This window comes from Lucilia sericata, unplaced genomic scaffold (genome assembly GCF_015586225.1).
Source record: "Lucilia sericata isolate MDLA Ls3-8-SP2 unplaced genomic scaffold, ASM1558622v1 Contig000002F_arrow, whole genome shotgun sequence".
Classification (NCBI taxonomy): Eukaryota; Metazoa; Arthropoda; class Insecta; order Diptera; family Calliphoridae; genus Lucilia; species Lucilia sericata.
In genome coordinates, this window is record NW_023994043.1 from 2037165 (window position 1) to 2060082 (window position 22918).

Here is a 22918-nt window from a genome sequence, read left to right on the forward strand (position 1 = left end):
TAATTAATACGTTTAATAAATATTTTATTGCCAATTTTTTTGCCGTTTTTTCCAAATTTCAAGTTTAATTTATTGTTTAAGGAATTTTAAGTTATTCAAGTTTGTATATTAAATGGAACTTATTAAAAATATTTTATAGAAATTACCAATTTTTGTGTTAAAACATTTAAATAATGGATGAATTTGTGTAGGATTTATTGCAGTTATTTCCATTTTCTTCTGGTTTCCTTTTATAAAAAATGCATCTTTTAAACTAATTCATGCAGATTGTGCTTCAAATAAAGTAAATCCCAACCAAGGCAATTCAATCTAACTACAAAATATGTATTTAGAGTTATAACTACGATCAAAATTTGGTTTTTGACTTTTTTTCATATTTATGTAAAAGTATTAAACGTTCGTTATGAAATTTGTTACTTCTGAAAATAATAGACCTACACTAAACTTAAATTATCTTTTTGAAATATCAACTAAATCATTCTCTAATTTGGACGATCTTCTGAATACCGTAGTACTTGGTATTTCCAATAAATACATATGTATGTTAGAACCCCATCTTTAAGACAGTGTAGATCCTGAAGGAGTCTGCACTCTTGAGATCAGGAGCAAAGTGCGTCAATATCTGATTTTTTGAAAGGAATCACCTGAATTATATTTCTAATGTGTCTCGCATTGGGAAACAATGTGTTAATTGGTGAGTTTGCCAAATTCCTTCAGGTCTTGGTACCCATATCAACTCAACAAAGTGTCGTCTAATTCTCGGGTTCTTCTTAAGGACATATGACTCTGCACTCATTCAGATCCCAGTATTACGTTTAAAATATTCTATATTCTGTTCAAAATTACAGAACACCATTCATCCGAGGTGATATAAATTTTGGGATTTTATGTCTTCGGTAATAGGTACTCATTCAGTCTTTAACAGTTTGACTCCCAGACCATTATTCAGGCCCAAGAATTTCCCTTTGATAAAAATCTTATATCATATATGATATTAACTACCCTGTACCCTGCACCACTACAGTGGGGGGTGTATTATCCGTTTGTGCTGATGTTTGTAACACTCAAAAATATTGGTTCACCTTAAAATATACCGATCGGCTAAGACTCATTATGTGAGTCAATTAAGCTATGTCCTTCCATCATTATTTATAAAATGTTGTATGCCCTCTGAAAGTCCAAGTCTGTCGGTTAAAAACAAAAAAAACTTAACATCTGACATATCTTTTTTCTTCTTCCAGATATCTTCACTTAAAGCTTGATATAACAATAAATTGACAAAAAGGAAAATACTTTTTAAATTTTTTAAAAACCTGCTTTATTTGCTGAGATATCACTCGTCCGAAATTGACGAACGAATCTAATTAAAAAGTAATTTTGAGTCGATTGGAACATCTTCAGATAGAGATGGATTCAATATTTTTGTTCGTTATAAACAATATTTACGATGTCCTACACACAATCAGTTTTCAAGCTTTAGTTGTATATATTTCGGAGAAGAAAGAAGATATGTGAGATGCTAAGATGTTTACGTCGATTTGGCGCTGTTATAATGCCTCAAAAATGGAGTTTTTCCAAACTTAAGGACACGATATCTCAAATCACAGATATGATGGAGAAAATCGTGATACTAGAGTTTATTAGTGAAGTAATTTTCTGAAAGAGGCACGATCATTACGGCTTATACATTCAGATTTATACAAAACTAAGTTGTACCGAATTTTGTAAAGATACTAGGTTAGGATAGGTTAATTTGGCAGCCGCCTGAAGCAACGCTCACTTGGGTCTAGATGAGTCCCGTTGTGTTGCCATGTCATGTAGAGATACTAGAACATTTAACATAATTGTGAGTTCAATATCCCTATTCGAGTGGCACGGTTGTATGGGGTTTAGGTGAAATAATAGACCAATTTAATTTTTAATAGGCTTCGCTCTTGGACCAAGGAAAATATTATATGACAAGTTTCATAAAATTATCTTGAAATTTTCGACCTGCGACATTGTGCATGGACAGTCAGACGGACGGACAGACGCTCTAAGCTTAATCGATTCAGAAACTTGTACTAAGCCGGTGGGTTACTTTAAGGTGGGTGTAGGACCAATATTTTTGGGTATTACAAGCATCAACACCCCACTATAGTGGTGTAGGGTATAAATATATTAAATGACCAACTTGTTGTATTTCAACATAAATATTTACAATGTCCCCCAAAAGTTTATGTGATTTATTTGTTAAAAAAGTGTTTTGTCTTTACTTTGTATTCCCTGTAGAAATGAGCTTTTTTAAACAAATTTCATGTAAACACATGCCTATGACTTGACAGATTTAACGAGGTCGTTTTTTGCTTAAGAAATAAACTCATCAACCCTTAAGTTTTATCTTTATTATCATAATCTTTATTATAATAATCAATCTAAATTAATAAAACAAGTAGTCGTTCGAGGCCGACCATATAATACCCTACACCTGTAACAAAAATAAAATGTGATTTAGTTTTCATAATAAAGCATTTAAATTGTACCTTGTGTCAGATATACTTAAGCCATTTATTGTTGAATAAAATTGTGGATATTTAAGTCAGATTTTGAAGGGGGTTTTGTATAGGGGCTATAATCAAAAGAGATCCTATAATTATAGAATTCATGAGAGTCATTAAGGCTAGTATAGAACTTGGTTCTGCAGCTTTTTGTCGAGATACGATTATATTAAACATAATTATGAACTTGAAAGCCCTATTCGTCGAGTTCAGTTGTATGGGGGCTAGGTGAAATAATGGAACGATGTTAACCATTTTCAATAGACTTTGTTTCCGGTGCCACAGAAGATCATGTGCCAAATTTCATTGAATTATCATCAAAAGTGCGACCTGTAGTTTGATTACAAGGTTTACAAGCCCTATTCGGGGGTTCAGTTGTATGGGGGCTAGGTGAAATAATGGACCTATATTAACCATTTTCAATAGGCTTCGTCCCTGGGACAATAGAAGATCATGTACCAAATTTCATTGAATTATCTTCAAAATTGCGACCTGTAGTTTGATTACAAGGTTTACATGGACGGACAGACGGACGGACATAGCTAAATCGACTCAGAAAATGATTCTAAGCCGATTGGTATACTTTAAGGTGGGTATAGGACCAATATTATTGTGCGTTACAAACATCAGCACAAACCCAATATACCCTCTCCACTAAAGTGGTGTAGGGTATAATTACTTTAATTGAGTGTCACATAAATACATAAGGCACCTAATTAAATGTTAAAGAAACTTATTTGCACAAATTTGTGAAAAAGTTATTAAGATATTTTTTAATAAATAAATAAACTTATCATTTGGGATTACCGCTGACTAATTAGAATTAATATATTATTATTTGCTTTAACATAATCGTATCCTTGGAGAAAGTAATTTAAACTTAAGTTTCTAAAGTGCAGACAAAAAAGTTTTAAAATTACCACTTATGATTACTTAGAATGACTTACATAAGTGAAAATTAATATTTGTGGAAATCATTCATGTGATGTCAATGTACTAAAACTGCTGGGATGTTTTTGATGGATACCCTACTAGTATGTAAATATTTATATTTCTTGACCTAATAAAGAAAGGAATTTTTTTAACAGCTAAAAGTCCTTGGAAAACTTTTTTGTACTTTTGTACCAGAAAATTGTCTTGTAACATTTTGAAATGAACTGTCGAACGCTTAAAATACTTGAGCGTTTGAAAAATGTTTTCTAAGTGTGAGTGACTGACTGACTGGCTGCCTTCAAATTGTCTTAAATATGAGTCATTTAAATGTATTTTTTTAAATTTAAATTGTAGTAAAATAATAAATAAAAACACACGCACAACTTTTTCTTTGTAAGAATTTATTTGGGTAGAAAACGTACGCCAAAATTTATGTCAAACTTTGTTTTATTTTTAAATTTGTATGTTTAATTTTTTTGTTCGGGCATGTGCCATAGAACAGCGGATGTAGTTTAGGTTCGTCATTTCAATAGTAACACCTTATTTTTTTTAATTTTCATCTTTTGACACTGAACATAATTTGAAATAAGTTAATGGAGACGATTGAAAAAATGTGCCTGTAATCAAAGTTTAACTATATGATTTACGTTTCAATAAAAGAATTTTATGGTAAAATTACATAAATGTAATTGGCGGTTTATTGGCGCCAAGACTGGCGATTATTTTGGCTTAAGTTGTTCTATTAAATGTTGTTCTATCACATGTTTAAATATGTTTTTTCAACCTAAAAATTACGTTTTAAAAATTGAGACGAATGTGAAGAGTACTTATCAAAGGATTAAGACTGGTTCAAAACTAATCCAAATATGCATACTCCATTTAACATTGTGATGTTCCAGGGATCAGATTAATCCCAAACCTCCATGCTAAAATTATGGGAGTACATTATCCGCAACATGATTCTATTTAATGCTATGGCTATGGACCATATTGTTTAAAAAAAAATAAACATGGTCCATGCCTGCATTACAGGGACTACTAAACATATCATGTACTCCCATAATGTTTACAAGGGAGTTACCTAAATGAATCATGTACTCCAATAATTTTTATAGGATACATAGGAGTTTTTAGGCGTGTAAGACGCAAACATCTTTTTTCCTGCAGGCCGCCTCCTATAGAATTGTTCTTTGAATTGTAAAAGAACGTCCTGTAGTTACTCTGGGATGTAATAACAACATTGTTTCCAAGATACACAATTGAATCTAATTTAGACGCAAACTTGAAAATTACACAGAAACAACACCGTTTAGATTTCACTGTCGTCTCTATATGCTCTACATTCGTCTGAATCTTGCCTAGTTGTGCCCGTAATCCTGTGTGTCTTGTCAAAATACGCACCATCATTCTAACATTGGACTTACTAATTCTGCGGAGGCTTTCTTCCTTTTCTCGACAGAATTCGTATCATAATTCTAGCCTCGGGCTTACCCATTATGTGGAAACTCTCTTACTGCTCTCGTTGAGGTAATACCATAAGATCATTGCAACTCTACCCATTGTTCCACAAATCCAATTTCAGTTTTTAATGCTTCTAACAACTTTATGTTCGTCAGGTTAACTTCCCCAAATTCCCGTCCGTTAATCCCGAATAGTCTAATGATGCAGACTTTCCAACTAAATGAGTATTCGGTTATGACTCTCTTGCAGTCCTATGCGGTTATACATTTAATCTTATCAGCAAATATTGTTGTAATTGACCTTTAGCTATCGGATGTGTTAAGTTAATATGGTTAACATAGGGTTTCTAAGCGGTAATAAATTCCCGAGAATATCTTTTCGGCAATCCTTGGACATTTTAGTAGGAAAATTTCGGGAATTCCATTTTGCGATTTATTCTAAAAATATCAGGTTTTGCTTAATGTTTAAATTTGATACTGGTTTTACTTAATAGAAACTGTTATTGAAGGAGTTTAATTGAATCAGATCTTGTGTAAAGAAATTATATTTCAATACGAATACTCAGTTTAAACCTTGTCCCGAATAGAGCTTTGGAGTTTATAATTATGTTAAATATTGTACTTAGTTCTATATAAGCCTAAATGCTTAAGGCTAATCGAACCTCACCCGAACATAACCCCTATATAAAGTTCCCCACAGAAATTGGCTTGAACTTTCATAATTGACTTATAAACATTAATATTTACTATCATTCTGAAAGAAAATTTATTTCAGCTAGTTCTAAAAAGCAAAATACGGAATAATTTCCCTTTCGATCGTAATTGTAAACTCTAAAATAGAGTTTATAGTTGTAATAAAAAACTCTATGTTAACATCTATCGGCCATATTTATTCCATCCATTTTACACAATTCGTCATACACCGTGTAGCAACATATTTCAACTAGGGTTCTATAGTTGAAACGAAAAGTCGACTTTTTGCATTTAGTTAAATGTCGACTTTTTGCATTTTATGAAAAGTCGATTTTTCGACTTTTCGAATTTTTTCATTTAATTAAAAGTCGATTCTTAGACTTTTAGTATTGTATAAATAGTCGACTTTTTCCGACTTTTCGATTTTTTTCGACTTTTTGACTACTTTCGACTTTTTTTGACTTTTTTCGAGTTTTTCCGACTATTTTAGAGTTTTTGGCTTTTTTTCCGCTTTTTTTAAATTTTCGACTTTTTTATACTAAATATTTTCGAGTTTCCGACTTTTTCCGATATTTTGCGACTTTTTCCGACTTTATTCGACTTATCGACTTTTTTCGACTTTCCTACTTTTATTTACAAAGTCGACTTTTCGACTTTTTTCATAGACGTTAGTCGAGTTATCGACTTTTTTTGGAACAAAATAGTCGACTTCGACTTTTCGATTTTTTTCGACAAAAAGTCGATTGTTCGATTATTCGAAAGTCGATTTATAGAACCCTAATTCTAACAGGTGTTTTCTCTAATGTGTGGCTTTACCATTTACACCTTTCTGGGATAATTGCCTCTCAATTCCCGACAATTTCTGTTTCCAGTATGAGATCGAGCACATCCGTTGCTTGTGTATAACCTTCAATATGTATTAGGGTGATCGACTCGATTTTTCAACCGGTTTTAAAACCGGTTTTTTCTGCTTTACCAGTGTCGGTTTTTTCTTAATGTTGATTTTTCGAATATCGAATAACCCGGTTTTTTCACTTTTTAAAACCCGGTTTCGAATACTTTTATTTGCTTTGTATTCAAAGATTATTTAAATGAAATTTTTAAGTAAATAATAATACAGCCCGTCTAAATTTTAAAAATATTCGAGTCGAGGAACTAGACTATATTTTTCTACAGCTCTTTTGGTTAAACTTTTTTGATTTTCCTAATTAATTAAAAAAAATTATTTGTAAAATGGATAACTGTTTGATAAAATTTAGCAATCTTAAGATTATATTCCAATTACAATAATTAATTTACGGCTGAAATTTTATGGAAGTGTTGGAATGCCTATGCAAATTTCCTAAACAGGGCTTTTAAAATAAGCTAGGATTACATAGTACCTTATGTTTAACAGAAGTGTCCCACTTTTTTCCTAATTTTTTATATTAAAGAAATAATGTAAATCAGACGACTAGATCTAAAGTTATAATCTTTTAAACCAGCGGTTCCCACCATTTTTTACTTCGCGGACCCCTTGAGGAATTTATTTAATTTCACGGACCCCCATACATATTTTGATATCTTATTGTTATAAATAACACTGTGATACAAAAGTGAAGAAAAATAAAATGCAGGCGTTCTCATATACCAATTCTATTTCGTTATAGTCCATAGAGTACGAATATATTTTTAGTTTTCCCCTATCACTTCGTTAACTTACTTTTTAAGAGCAAAAGATGCGAAAAAGAGCCATTTTTGAAGTTTTAAATTTGAAAAATCATAAGTTTAGTAGTTTTCATCCGATTTTCAAATCCGATTTTTTTTTTTTAATGATACAAGTGTCTTTTAATCCAAAAAAAGAAATCCAAAATTTATGGTCAAATGTCTGAGTTACGGTCGTTTAAGTAAAAAAACTCACACTTTTTTAAAAAATTTTCATTTTCATCATGTTCTACTTTGACCATGAGGCAGTGAGTTCATCTCTTATTACTTTCCTGAAGAATCACATAAAGGAAGGTTTCTAAAACTTGTTATTTCATAAAAATCTATGAAAAACTGGATAATTTATGCCAATTTTTCTAATAGCATGTTTCTCGAATTTTTGGTTTTCTCCATACAAATTAATTTTTGTATAAAAATGTTTATAAACATTTTTTAAACTTGTTACAAAGAAAACCAGAAACATGAACGTTTTTGTATGGAAGAAATATGCTATATTTTTATAAAACTTAGTACAACTCATAACCTTTTTCATCGATTATCATAAATTGACCATCATTGGAAACCCAACTTAATGTGGCTTTTTTCAAATGTAATCTATATATATAAAAGAGTAGCGTTACTGACTGACTGATTCATCATCGCACAGCCCAAACGACTGAACCTAGAATCATGAAATTTTAACAGTAGATGTGCTTTTGGTTATGTAGATCCACTAAGGAGGCATTTTTGGAAATTTGTACATTTACGGGTAAAAAGGGGAAAAAACGGGTAAAACAGGTTTTCTTAATTATCTTACACAATATTAGTGATACAAGAACAATTTTAAATGCACCTGTATCTACTCTTAAAATGAGCAGATGGGTGTCTGGTACTTTTTTGAAATTCGTACTTTTAAGGGGTAAAAATGTGTAACAAAGGTGATTTTGGTACCTTTTTTGGCCCCTTATAACTTTTGAACTAATTAACATAATAAAATTTTTAAAAATAGTTTGGATACATCTCCCAAAATTATGAGACACCTGTTTCGTACTTTTTTAAAATTCAGTCCTTTTTGGGTGTAAAAGGGAGAAAACTGTATTTATGGTATTTTTTTTTTAGCACATTAAGAAAATTTTTTCAGTTTATTGAATTATTCCTATTAAATTACGGACTAACTCTGTAATATTTATTGTAATAAACTCACACAAAATAAGCTGTTGGTATATTATTTTGGAATTCGAGTACTAAGTCCTATATAGAACCAAATTCGAGTGAATTGTTTGGTACTTTTTGAAAGCACTATTTTTCTGGAACAAATGAATGCAGATTTGAATCGATTGAGTTTTATCTGTGATATATAGATTTAAATACGGAACATTTTGTAAACTTATTTCTTGAAAATGTATATTTCTATGCGAAAAGGGGAAAAATTGTATTCTTTATTAGTACTTTCCACTTAGGTAAATTTTATTCCACTTTTGGTACTTTTTCTTTCTTCAAATGATACTCTTTGTATGTTCTTTAATATGAATTCAAAATACATGATTATTAAACATACACGGTCCTCATTGAATAAGATTCTTTAAGAGAGAACTTTTTAGTACTTTTTATCTAATAAATGGTACTTTTTTAATTTTCTAAAATATTCAATCTAGGAACATTAATTTTAACATACATGGTCTTGACTGAATAATGTTCTTAAGTGGGAACTATTCGGTACTTTTCTATTCTTCAAATGGTACCTTTTAGATTCTTTATAATGGTTAACCGAAACACACGGTCTTTATTAAATTAGAATTTATAGAGAGAGAATTTTGTACTTTTTCGTTTTCCGATGGTACTTTTTGATATTTTTACGATATTGAACATCGAAGGTCCCTATATTTAAATATAAAATTTAAAATATAGGGACCTTAGTGAATGAGAATCTACTGAAAGGGACTTTTGGTACTTTTTCATTCATTAAAATTATATTTTTTGAATTGTATTGACCACAGAAACATACAATTTTTGATTAAATGATAATCTATTAGAGGTATTTTATAGTACTTTTTTTCAAATTATACTTTCGAAATTTTCTATAATGTGGAAGCTAAATGAATGAAACTAAAAATACAAGCTTCTTACTGAATGCGAATTTAATCACGTGATATTGAACGTATAAAACTGAAACATTAAAAAAAAATTTTTAATCAATTTTAATTTTCTATAAAGTAAACAAAATTTTGTATGTATTTTATTTAAGTTAGGGTAGCGAAGCACCCAGGATATGCTAGTAAAAGCTAAAGTTATTGCTTCATGGCCAACGTAGAGCAGTATGAAAATTAAAAATTGTGAAAAAAGTGTGAGTTTTTTTACTTAAATGGCCGTAACCAAGACATTAATCATAAATTTTGGATTTATTTTTTTGGGTTGAAAGACAACACTTGTATCTTTAAAACAAAATATCCAATTTGAAAATCGGTTGCAAACTACCAGACATATATTTTTTTAAAGTTAAAACTTCAAAAATAGCTCTTTTTCACAACTTTTGCTCTTAAAAAGGAACTAAACGAAGTGATCGGGAAAAATTAAAAATAAATTCCTACTCTATGGACTATAACGAAATGGAATTGGTATATGAGAACCCCTGCATTTTTTTGCTGTATCACTGTGTAATTGTTCGAAAATTGTCTTAGTCCTGGTCCATAAACCCTATAAAATATTCCCGTACATTGAGAACATTTAGTATTTCGGAGATGTTTTCAATTTCATGGTTTTAAATATAGAATGACTTCTAACATGATGTTTAATTTTATGATCGTGAGAGCTTTCATGTTCATTTCTCGTCAAGGTAGAGAAAAGGTTTCTTTAACAAGTATTGTCGACATGTGCTTAAAGAGTCATGTTTCTAAATTTTTTTGCGATTGCATAGGAGTGAGCTGAGTATGTAAGCTAAATTTTCGGGAAAATATGTGAAAGTTAGACTTCTTCGATGTTGTTGCGGAATGCGTTACCCACATAAAATATGACTTTAACTCTTTGCGAATGTACTGTGAATTTGGATCTTAAATTTGAATTTTAAAATACCTACGAATTATTTTACTGTGTGGTTTTGACTATTTACGCAAAACGCTATGAATTCTCTGATGTTGATTTAATAATATTGGACAACAAAATGAAGTTAAAATCTGTGTATCACGTTGGAATGGAATATTTATATTTAAAATTAACTAGATTAACACTTTTGCTTACAATTTAAAAAAATATTATGAAATGTGACCTAACTTCATATTCCGGGATACTAGTATCAGTATTTAATTCTAAGGCAAATCATTATCCGTCTGCTATAAAAACATTTATATTTATAAAAATTACAAATCACGTAATACTTTACTTTATAAAAGTGAAACAATAAATTTGTAGCGCCTAGCTTCATCCTGATAAACGACCGAAACAATAAAATTCAAAGAGTCACCAACAAATCTGGGATTATTGAATAAAAATTGTGTATTTTAGTATTTATGAAAAATTTGGAGATATTTTTAATATTTTGTAACATATAGAGAATATTTTTTATTCATGATTTTTTTCGTTCGTCTTCACGGACCCCCTAGGATTTTGCTACGGACCACTAGGGGTCCGCGGACCCCCTTTTGGGAACCGTTGTTTTAAACTGTTAAAAATCATTTCGGGCCATGTTTTATTAATCAAATTTAAACATAAACATTAAGTTTTTCAAATTAAAATATATTTTTTTAATTGTAATGAAAAACCGGTTAACCGGTTTTTTCTGAATTTGAAAAATATCAACCGGTTTTTTTTAAATGTCAACTATTCGAACTATTCGAAAACCGGTTTTTGGAAAATGTCGAATAATCGATCACCCTAATATGTATAGTATACATTGATAACGTATTATGTAACCGCCTTCGAAAGGTAAGAGCGGCTCGACTGTAAACGCTGCTTCCTAAGTATTTTATATGCGGTTTGATTGAGGAAATATATTGAGATTTGGCTTCACTCATGCAACATGTAATCATGCAATTAACAAATTCTTTTAACTTGTGCGGGATATGTTTATCATGTCCGAATACTTTCTAAATAAATAGTCGTACATACATACGTATCCATATTAAATAAGTAGACTTTTACAAAAATGGTAATGAAATGAAAAGTGAAGTATTAATTTCAAATTCAAATCTAAATGTAAATGCAATTTGTTATTGTTTGTTATTTTTTTACTTCTAAATAATACGAAATGATCAGTCATTCATTTCTGTTCAAAAACTCCTTTTATGAATGAAGAAAAACAAAAAAAAAAAAAAAACTAATAATATAACGTATATCAAACACACACACACAATTATTGAATGAATTTATGCAAATTATAATAAACAATAATATTATTGTTTATCATTTTGTTATTAATTAATGTATACTATGTTTATTAATAATTGAACAATACTGGTATTATTACCAAGTTTGGTAAGTTAATCGGTATGCATGTTGATGTGTTGAGTGAAACGACATGACTAAATTCTAACTTAAAAAAATATGAAATATTAAAATGTTTGTATTTTTTTATAGTGGTGTAGGGTACAATATATTAACTATCAATTTGTTAATGTTTGTATAAGAAATTTTATTTTTTGGTTGGCTGTTTGCTTACTATTGTTTGTTCTGTCATATGTCAATGTATGATGAATGAAACGAACCTAGTAACGCCACAAATCAAATTTAATATTTCTTTGAATGACTTTTTATTACGTATTTTTGTTGTTTTACATTGATCGATTAATATTTAAAACGTGATTGTTTGATTTTTCAATTAATTAAATCGAAAATAATTGATTTCCTTGAGTAAACTGGGAGTATTTAATAACGCCATTAATAAATGTTAAATATATTTTTTAATTTTAAAGTGCGTTATTTATTAGAAACATTTTTACTTTGAAACGTGATCAAAAATAAAATATTAAAAGCAATAAGAAATATTAAATGAAAAGTGTGAGCAGTTTGTGTGTTGGAATTTTAATTTAGTGGTGATTTGCATTGCGTCATTTGCATTTAAGTTGAACAAATTTCCACAAAAAAGTTTAAAAGTACGCACAAACATGTGTAATTAAAATGTATCTTTGTTTTTATGGGTTTTCAAATTTGGTATTTTGAAATTGAGGATTATAATGAGTTTGTTTTTATTGGCGTAGTTTACCAAATTTGTAAAATTTTAATTATTTTGTAGTTATTTCCTTATTCAAAAATTATTTGAAAAATATAATAAAAATTAAAATAAAAACAATTCCAATTTAGAAATGCTGATAAAATTAATACTAATTTTGAAAGCGTTTCTTACTTTGACAATAACTGATATAACTCACATGTTGATATTATTAAATTTAGCTTCGACTTTAACAACAAATAAATGTAGGTGTTGTATCCTTTAGCAAAAGGAAATTCAAGTGATATTTTATGTCGAAAATTCGTGTCCTAACAACGTCTATTAAATTCTAATTTTATCAATTATCCAAAAACTATTTAGTTACTCAGCTATACCAACTAGGGACTAATGGACTGATCAAACTTGGTGGCAAGAAAACGCTGATCAAGTTTGGTTCACAGATGGGTCCAAACGGTCATCCCCCGTTCTTTCAAGCAGAAATATATGCCATCTTTATTTGCGTTAGTGAGTGCGTTAGGAGAAGCAATTAGAAGCGCTCGGCCATGAGTCCTTCTTTAGCATTACCCAAGGATACGCCAAAGCTAAATGTGACTCTTGGGGAAATCTGAATTTCCTCGCCATTAGGAAGCAATAGCAGGACTCAGACGGATAAACGTTTAATACCAAAAAAAAGCAACTAGCGCTCAATAAAAGAGATCTCAGAGTACTAACGGAATTGTTTACTGGACATTGTAATCTTAGGTACCATCAATTCACTCTAGGCAAGTCTATAACGAATATATGCAACTGTCCATTATCAGGATTCCGCAGAGCTAAGATCTTGGGTGCTGCCTTACTAACCCCAAAAGACATCTTCAATCTCTCACCAAATAAACCAGTTACCTTCATGCGTGAACTGAAACTATTATAGTAAACCAACGGGCTACACAAAAGATCCACACATAGGTCGTAGTGCTTGGTGACCATTCAATATAATCTACTCGGCTCATACTACTGCAATAACATTAAGATGCATAAATTGGTGAGTTAAGAAAGTTCTCAACATAAACGAAGGTTTTCAAAATATGTCTGTTATAACACAATTAATTGCAAATTCTATTCTAACTCAATTTACCGAAAATAGACAAGTGACTTTGATGATAATCGACGAGAAATGGGTGTGTTGAGAGAGACGTGTGTTGCGGGAAAATTAGTTAGGGAACTAGTTCCCTAATTTCAGAAGAACACAGTCCATCTATCTATCTATCTATCTATCTATCTATCTATCTATCTATCTATCTATCTATCTATCTATCTATCTATCTATCTATCTATCTATCTATCTATCTATCTATCTATCTATCTATCTATCTATCTATCTATCTATCTATCTATCTATCTATCTATCTATCTATCTATCTATCTATCTATCTATCTATCTATCTATCTATCTATCTATCTATCTATCTATCTATCTATCTATCTATCTATCTATCTATCTATCTATCTATCTATCTATCTATCTATCTATCTATCTATCTATCTATCTATCTATCTATCTATCTATCTATCTATCTATCTATCTATCTATCTATCTATCTATCTATCTATCTATCTATCTATCTATCTATCTATCTATCTATCTATCTATCTATCTATCTATCTATCTATCTATCTATCTATCTATCTATCTATCTATCTATCTATCTATCTATCTATCTATCTATCTATCTATCTATCTATCTATCTATCTATCTATCTATCTATCTATCTATCTATCTATCTATCTATCTATCTATCTATCTATCTATCTATCTATCTATCTATCTATCTATCTATCTATCTATCTATCTATCTATCTATCTATCTATCTATCTATCTATCTATCTATCTATCTATCTATCTATCTATCTATCTATCTATCTATCTATCTATCTATCTATCTATCTATCTATCTATCTATCTATCTATCTATCTATCTATCTATCTATCTATCTATCTATCTATCTATCTATCTATCTATCTATCTATCTATCTATCTATCTATCTATCTATCTATCTATCTATCTATCTACCTATCTACTTGCCATTAAAACTAGCTTTGGTGGAAAGGAAAATTATTATTAACTAATAGAAATTATTACCATTAAGCATACGCCTTCAACTAAATTTTATTAAAACACTCATAATTTATTTATTTTACCTTTTCAGATCCTTTCTCTAGCCGTTGTTGGTATTGGAATTTATATATTATTGAAATTTGATTTTGATACCGCCGCTTTTGTCATACTCGGTTTGGGTATAATTGTTACTTTGTGCTCTCTTTTTGGAATATTGGGTGCGGTACGTGAAAGTAGTCGTCTGTCAAAATGTGTAAGTACTTATACGTAAGCATGTACTTAGTAATTTTAACAATTTATGGTTAATCTTTAAAAATTAATAAAAATTATTACTCATATTTAGTTTGTAGCATTTGTAATTGTTTTGGCCATACTACATGTTTTGATCGTTGGCTTCTTTTGGATATTCCAAACATCACTACTGATCAATGTGGACAAAACATTCGATAAATTATGGAACAATCAAGTCGTGCCAATTAGACCAGGAAATAATACAGCACATATTGCTAGTTTGGAACGTTGGGTAAGTGTGTGTGAAGGCGGTCGGTTTTCTTTGAAGTTTTATGTGATTAAAATAACTTTTATGTTTGTGTTCTTATTTTAGCTCGAGTGCTGTGGTAATGCTGGTTCCAGTGATTATGTTTTAGCTCCCCATAGTTGTTATAATAGTGAAACCGATAAACTAAATATGGATGGCTGCCGGCAAAAGTTCCTTGATTATATTGCCGATCGTTGGACCATCTTTAATATTTTCGCACTTGTTTTGGTTGTCGTAGAGGTAAGAAAAATTGGGCAAACATTAAATGAAAAATTCTAATTTAGAATTAGTCATAGAACACACTACACCATTTCTAATTGCATTAAAGACATTTTAATTATATTGCAGGCACTCAGGAAATTTTTAGAAATTTAAAAAATTTTTGAAATAGATTTTTTTAATTTGAAAAAAAAATCTGAATTATGATTACATTTTTTTTCAAAGTAAAATATGCAATTTTTAATGTAAAATCGGTTACATAATAGAAAATTTCTTAAATTCAGTTGGAAATGGTGTAGAAAATCGTTTTCTAGTATTTATGACGACATTTTTAATAAAATATGCGTATTTTTCATTTTGTTTTGTTTTTATTTTCAGTTAATTTGTGCGGCATTTGCTTATGTTTTGGCCAATAGTATTGTAAATCGCTGGCGCCGTTCAAAATACTACACAAAATAAATTTAAAATCTCCTCTTTACCCTAATCATCGTCAACAACATGATCATCATCAATGTCATTTGATGATCAAAATGTGTGTGTGTGTGATCGTGTGTTTAGTTTTTTTTAGCATTCTTGGGAAAAAAACAATTGAAAATTCTCCCAAATCTCGATAGTAAACCAAAGATGAATGATTTGAATTCCCGATTATTTCTTATTAATTTTATTTTTTCTGTTTTTAAACAATTTTCTTATTACAAAAAATATGACAATAAATATTTAATAGAAAAAGTTTCATTGTATTAGCAGTTGTTTTCGCTAGTCTACCTCTTTATTATTTTGCTCATAAATAAAAACTATTTAAAAAATTGTGCCAAATCTCTAAAACCAACTGAAACATACAATGTTTAGTTGAAACAATAAATAATTCTTTTTTTTTAAACAAATTGTTTCATTTCATTCACAACACAATTAATTGTATCGATCAATGCAAATGTTGTTCATATTTTTTTATAAGAAATGTTTATAATATTAGAGAATAGTTTTGAAATAAGTCATGCAAATAGTTTGTACTTTTTTAACACCTACAAATAATAAAAAAATTCAATTGTTTTCCATAATAACGATTATAATTTATTAATTATTTTTCAATACAAATTTTTGTACTAGACTTATTAAATAATAATTATTAACATTTTGAAATTGTATGTATGTATTTACTATGTAGTTGCATAAAACTGTTAATTTGTAAGTTGTATGACGCTTAATTATACTTTTTAATATTTGCTTTAGATTTAATATAATTAATAAATTTAAAAATAATATTTAAATATTATAAAAAATATATTAATGCATTTATAAAAGCATTAAGCTAAACGAACGATATTCATTTGCGAAAATTTATTAAAATTGTTAATTTTCATAAAAAATATTAAAAATTTACAAAAAAAATAATATTTGGTAAATAAATTTTACAATCTTAAGACTAACAATATTTTTGTTTAATTTAATATTTTCATTTAATCAATTATGTTCATATTAAATCATATACTCTATATGTTTATAAAAGAGTAGTGTTACTGACTGACTGATTCATCATCGCACAGCCTAAAGGGCTGAACCTAAAATCATAAAATTTTGACAATAGATGTGTTTTTGGTTATGTAGATCCACTAAGGAGGGATTTTTCGAAATTTGTGCATTTGGGGGTAAAAAAGGGGAAAAACGGGTAAAACAGGTTTTCTTATTTATCTTACCTAATATTAGTGGTACAAGAAAAGCTTTAAATGTACCTGTATCTCTGTATACTCTTAAAATAGGCAAATGGGTGTCTGGTACTTTTTTGAAATTCGTACTTTCAAGGGGTGAAAATGTGCAACAAAAGTGACCTTGGTACCTTTTTTGGCCCTTTTTAACTTTTTAACTAATAAACAAAATAACATTTTTGTAAATATTTTGAATATATCTCCCAAAATTAGGAGACACCGGTTTTGTACTTTTTTAAAATTCAGCCCTTTTTGGGTGTATTTTTTGTACTTTTTTTTAGAACATCAAGAAAACTTTTTTGATTTATTTAAGTTTAATATTAAAATACAGACTAACTCTGTAATATTTATTGAAACAAAATGTTTGCTATTTCACTGGGGGAAAAACGTACCAAAAAGGGGAAAAACGGGAAATTTAACTTTATTCAAACTCATTAAGCCAATTTTTATAAAATTTGAAAAAGTAGTTCATTTACTCACATAAAATAAGCTATTGGTATATTATTTTGTAATTCGTGTACTAAGACCTATATAGGACCAAATTCGAGTAAATTGTTTGGAACCTTTTTGAAAGCACAATTTTTCTGGAACAAATGAATGCAGATTTGAATCGTTTGAGATTCACCTGTAATATGTATATAGATTTAAATACGGAACATTTGATAAACTTAATTCTCAAAAAAGTATATTTCTAAGCGAAAAGGAGAAAAATTGTACTATTTTTATTACTTAAGGTAGAATTTATTCCACTTTTGGTACTTTTTCTTTCTTCAAATGATAATACTCTGTATGTTTTATAATATGAATTCAAAACACATGATTATTAAACATACACGGTCCTCATTGAATAAGATTCTTTAAGAGAGAACTTTAGTACTTTTTATCACACAAATGGAACTTTTTGAATTTTCTAAAATATTCAACCAAGAAACATAAATTTTAACATACATGGTCTTGACTGAATAATATTCTGTAAGTGGGTACTCTTTGGTACTTTTCCATTCTTCAAATGGGACCTTTTGGTTTCTCTATAACGGTTAACCGGAACACATCCTTATTAAATGGGAATTTATTGAGAAAGATTTTTGTACTTTTTCGTTTTTCCGATGGTACTTTTTGATATTTTTACGATATTGAACATAGAAATATAAAATTTAAAATATAGGGACCTTAGTGAGTGAGAATCTACTGAAAGGGACTTTTGGTACTTTTTCATTCATCAAATTATATTTTTGGAATTGTCTATAATATTGAACACAGACACATAAAATTTTTGATTTAATGAGAATCTACAAAATGTATTATATAGTACTTTTTTCAAATAGTACTTTCGAAATTTTCTATAATGTGGAAGCTAAACGAATGAAACTAAAAATACAAGATTCTTCCTGAATGCGAATTTATTCACGTGATATTGAACGTAAAAAACTAAAATATTAAAAATTTTTAAATCAATTTTAATTTTCTATAAAAGTAAACAAAATTTTGTATGTATTTAATTTTGGTTAGGGTAGCGAAGCACCCAGGGTTGCTAGTAAGTATATAAATTACCAATTTATGCATTAAATACTAAATTTTGAGAATCTACAGATTTTAAATACTAATAAAAGGGATAAAACTTCAAATATACATTTAAGGGGCCGTGAGAAGTGTTACTGTTAAGTTTTAAAACTATCCGTTAGATGGCATAGTAGTATAACATATTGGGCTATTACAATTGAACCGCCGCAACGATTATTTTAACAAGTAAGAAATTATAGTCGGGCGAGGCCGACCATATAATACCCTACACCTATACACCAGCTATAAAAATAAAATGTGATTTAGTTTTCATGATAAAGCATTTAAGTTGTACCTTGCCACAGATATGCTTAAACCATTTATTGTTGAATAAAATTGTTGACATTTAAGTCAAATTTTGAAAGGGGCTTTGTATAGGGGCTGCGGTCAAATAGTATAAATAAGTATAAAATTCATGTATAAGTATAAAATTCATGAGGGTCATCAAGGCTAGTTTAGAACTTGGGTTTTCAGCTTATTGTCGAGTATATTAAACATAATAAGGCCTATTCGGGGCTCAGTTGTATAGGTAAAACAATGGACGATCTTAATAGGCTCCAATTTTCAATAGGCTTCGTCCCTGCGACAATAGAAGATCATGTACCAAATTTCATTGAATTATCTTCAAAATTGCGACCTGTAGTTTGATTACAAATTTTACTTGGACGGACATAGCTAAATCGACTCGGAAAATGATTCTAAGCCGATTGGTATACTTAAAGGTGGATATAAGACCAATATTATTGTGCCTTACAAACATCAGCACAAACCCAATATACCCTCCCCACCGAAGTAATGTAGGGTATAAAAATTGAAGGGTATATAGATCGTTATGTGAAGTGACCACATGTCCAATCGAGGGCCTGCAACGCAGATGGGACATCACTTGTTCTTTACAATTTTTGATTAAAATATAATTAATATCAGAAAAATCTGAACTCTGAAGATAACCACATTGATGTATATTTAATAATGAAACAAGTTAGAGCGCTATATTCGGCTATGCCGAATCTTAAATACCCTCCACCAGCAAGCTACTTTTTATTGAAACCCATTTAACTATCTAATTTTTAGATAACTTGGCAAAATTTTTGTTTCCTTATTGAGGGTACTAACATTTATGCATATGTCAAACTAATTTTGATTAGGTCGAGAAAAATGTATATTAATAGGCCAGTTTGAAAACATTTCAATATAATGATTTATCTGTACACAGAACATACTCATTTTGAATTTTATCCGGATATAATCATTTAATTACGAATTAAGTGGTATTAAGTGATTTTCAGAAGTATACCTTATATGGAAGCTAAGACTACCTATGGACCGATCCGGAAGAAAAAATACGTAGAATGATTTATATATACAAAATACAAATTTATGTCGAATTTTATCCCGATAACTTTGATTGTTAATGTGCATTTGAGTAATTTTCGGAAATGGTCCTTATATGGGAGTTGTGACCAATTATCAACCGATAAGGAAAGAATTTCGTATAATGACTTATATGTTTAATATGTGCGTTTAAGTGATTTTCGGAAGTGGACTTTATATGTATAGGAGCTATGACCTTACACAAAACATATTTGTGCCGAATTTTATCAAGATATCTTTATCTTGATAAAATTCATTATCTTTTGATAATGAAATATGTGCGTTAAAGTGATTTTTTTGAAGGAGCTATTACCATATATGGAACAATCCGAAAAAAAAAAAATTGGTAGAATGATTTATGTGCTCACAAAACATATTCAAGTCGTACTTCATCCAGATAGCTTTATTATTCAAAGAAATATGTGCGTTTAAGTGATTTTCGTAAGTGGACCCTCTATGGGAGCCTATCCGGAAAAAAATTCGTAGAGTGATTCATATAAAGACAAAACATATTTGTGTCGAATTTTATTAAGATAACTTTATTTGACAATGAAATATATGCGTTTAAGTGATTTTCGGAAGTAGGCCTTATATGGGAGCTATGACCAACAATGGACCGATCCGTAAAAAAATTGTAAAATAATTTGTATGTATACAAAACATATTTGCGTCGAATTTTATCCCGATAGCTTTGTAATTCATTGAAATATATGCGTTTAAGTGATTTTCGGAAGTGGACTTTATATGGGAGCTATGACCAATTATGGGCCTATCCGGAAAAAAATTCGTAGAGTGATTCATATTTAGACTAAACATATTTGTGTCGAATTTTATCAAGATAGCTTTATTTGACAATCAAATATGAGCTTTTAAAAGATTTTCGGATGTGGGCCTTATATGGGAGCTATGACCAATAATGGACCGATCCGTAAAAAATTTGGTAGAATGATTTGTATGTACACAAAACATGTTTAACTCGAATTTTATCACAATAGCTTTATTTATCAACGAAATATGTGCGTTTAGGTGATTTTCGGAAGAGGACCTTGTATGGGAGCTATGGCCAATTGTGGACAGACTAAGATATACGTTGACGGTATGATTTCTGTTCATATTATATTTGCATGTGCAAAATTTTGTGTTGATACCGATATATTTGAGGGAGTTATTAACGATAAACTAATTTCCGGGAATATATACCTTTGTATGGGGGCTATGGGAAATATTGGATCGATTGTAAAGATTTTGAACATAATTGATCACTGCCATGAAAAAATAATGTGTGATAAAATTCATCACAATATCTTTGGTAGTTTCTGAGAAAACTTCAAAAGGATTATGAAAAAAACGTAATTTTTTTTCGAGGTAGTCTGAAATTTTTACTCATAACTTTTTACGTTGTGAACCGATTTTGCTGATTTTCAATACCAAACTGCTTAGGATAATAATAAATATTTTGGATGAATTTGGTTGATTTCCTTTGCTTAGTTTTAACGTGAGCGTGTTTTACACAGACAGACAGACGGACATAGCTAAATCGAGTCAGAATTTCATAAGGACCCAGAATATATATACTTTGTTGGGTCTTAGATGAATATTTCTTGGTGTTACACACGAAACGACAAACTTATATATACTCTCTATCAACACTGATGGTGGTGGAGGGTATAAAAATCAATTAATTTGTTGTCCCCCTTTCCTCTCCTTTTACTCCCGGAATGTTGATTCGTAGCCGTAAGTAATAATTTTATTGCTAATTGTTGTTTGGGATACAAAGATGATTGGGTTATAAAAGTTGAACGATAATTCGATTCTTCAAAATCTTGGAAAAATCGACATAAATCCTTTTGGAATCCTTCTGTAAATATACAGCGAGATTAATCCAGTGTCCAGTCCAGTGTTTTGGGAGGTATTTGATGAAGGCACATCTACAAGAATTTTTAGAGTATGTACAGTATGTAGTTTACGTGGATGTGATTATCGTGGTATGTGATGATGAGGAAGGACCAATAAAATTTTCTGCAAAATTTTTCATGATCCACTTTGATGTCTCTATAGTCATCTCCGGTTCCAAATACATCGTGGACCGCTCGCTGTAAAGGAGGAAAATATTAATAATAATATTATACAAAATTAAATGTGATGATGATAATGAACTATTGGAAAATATGTTAATACCTCGAACACTAGAAATCTGTTTTTATACCCTATACCACTATAGTGGGGACTGTATTATGCGTTTATGCTGATGTTTATAACATCCAAAAATGTTTATAACACCCTTAAAGTATACTATGTCCGTCTTTGTTTCCATGAAAACCTTGCAACCTGTAATTTTCAAGAGTATGTTTCTTGACTTAAATTTTCACAATGTCTAGTTATTTTTTAACTTTAAGATATAATGATAGTCCTCATACAAAAATTGTCGTAAATGGAAGAATAACTACCAGTTAAACGATAATTGGTGGTGGTGAAAATTGGGGTAAATGACTTTAATATAAACGTAAAATGGGGAGTTATTTCTTTCTGAATAAAGCCCCAAAATAATTAACTAAATCTTTAAAAATCGTTCTTGTTTTTCTCAATATAAAAATTTGAGGATTTTGTTTATTATCAATTTGGAATTTAGTTCATTGAGGACTTCGTTCGTAGCGCCTTTTCAACCATGTCAATCACTGGGAGAAAGAAAAGACTTGTGACAATATATATTGAAATAGCTGTTATTTATGGGTTTTTGGAAAAACTAATCAAGAATGAGAAAACGGTCAGATGTACATGACCAAATCCGCTATCTATTAGGACTTGGAATATACCCATATACTTTATAGGTCCAAATTAGGGTATAACAATGCTTAATCCTTAACAAAAGTATACTTTGATCTTTGGGTTAAATATTAAATTTCAAAAACTTTGTGAGCTTTTAATTTTAAAGCCATAAAGTCATTTTCTGAAATGGAC

The 22918-nt window shown here is 29.7% G+C and overlaps 1 protein-coding gene across 2 annotated transcripts in view; it reads left to right on the top strand.

Annotated features, from left to right (window-relative positions):
- LOC119616075 (protein late bloomer) overlaps positions 1-15901 on the top strand; it is a 30278-nt gene extending 14377 nt beyond the window's left edge. For both annotated transcript variants that reach the window (XM_037972237.1, XM_037972228.1), the window contains exons 3-6: positions 14658-14819; positions 14910-15089; positions 15171-15344; positions 15702-15901. In XM_037972237.1, the coding sequence (XP_037828165.1) occupies positions 14658-14819; positions 14910-15089; positions 15171-15344; positions 15702-15782 (597 nt within the window). In that variant the 3' untranslated portion in view covers positions 15783-15901. The remainder of the gene's footprint in view (positions 1-14657; positions 14820-14909; positions 15090-15170; positions 15345-15701) is intronic.
- The last annotated feature ends 7017 nt before the right edge of the window (positions 15902-22918 follow it).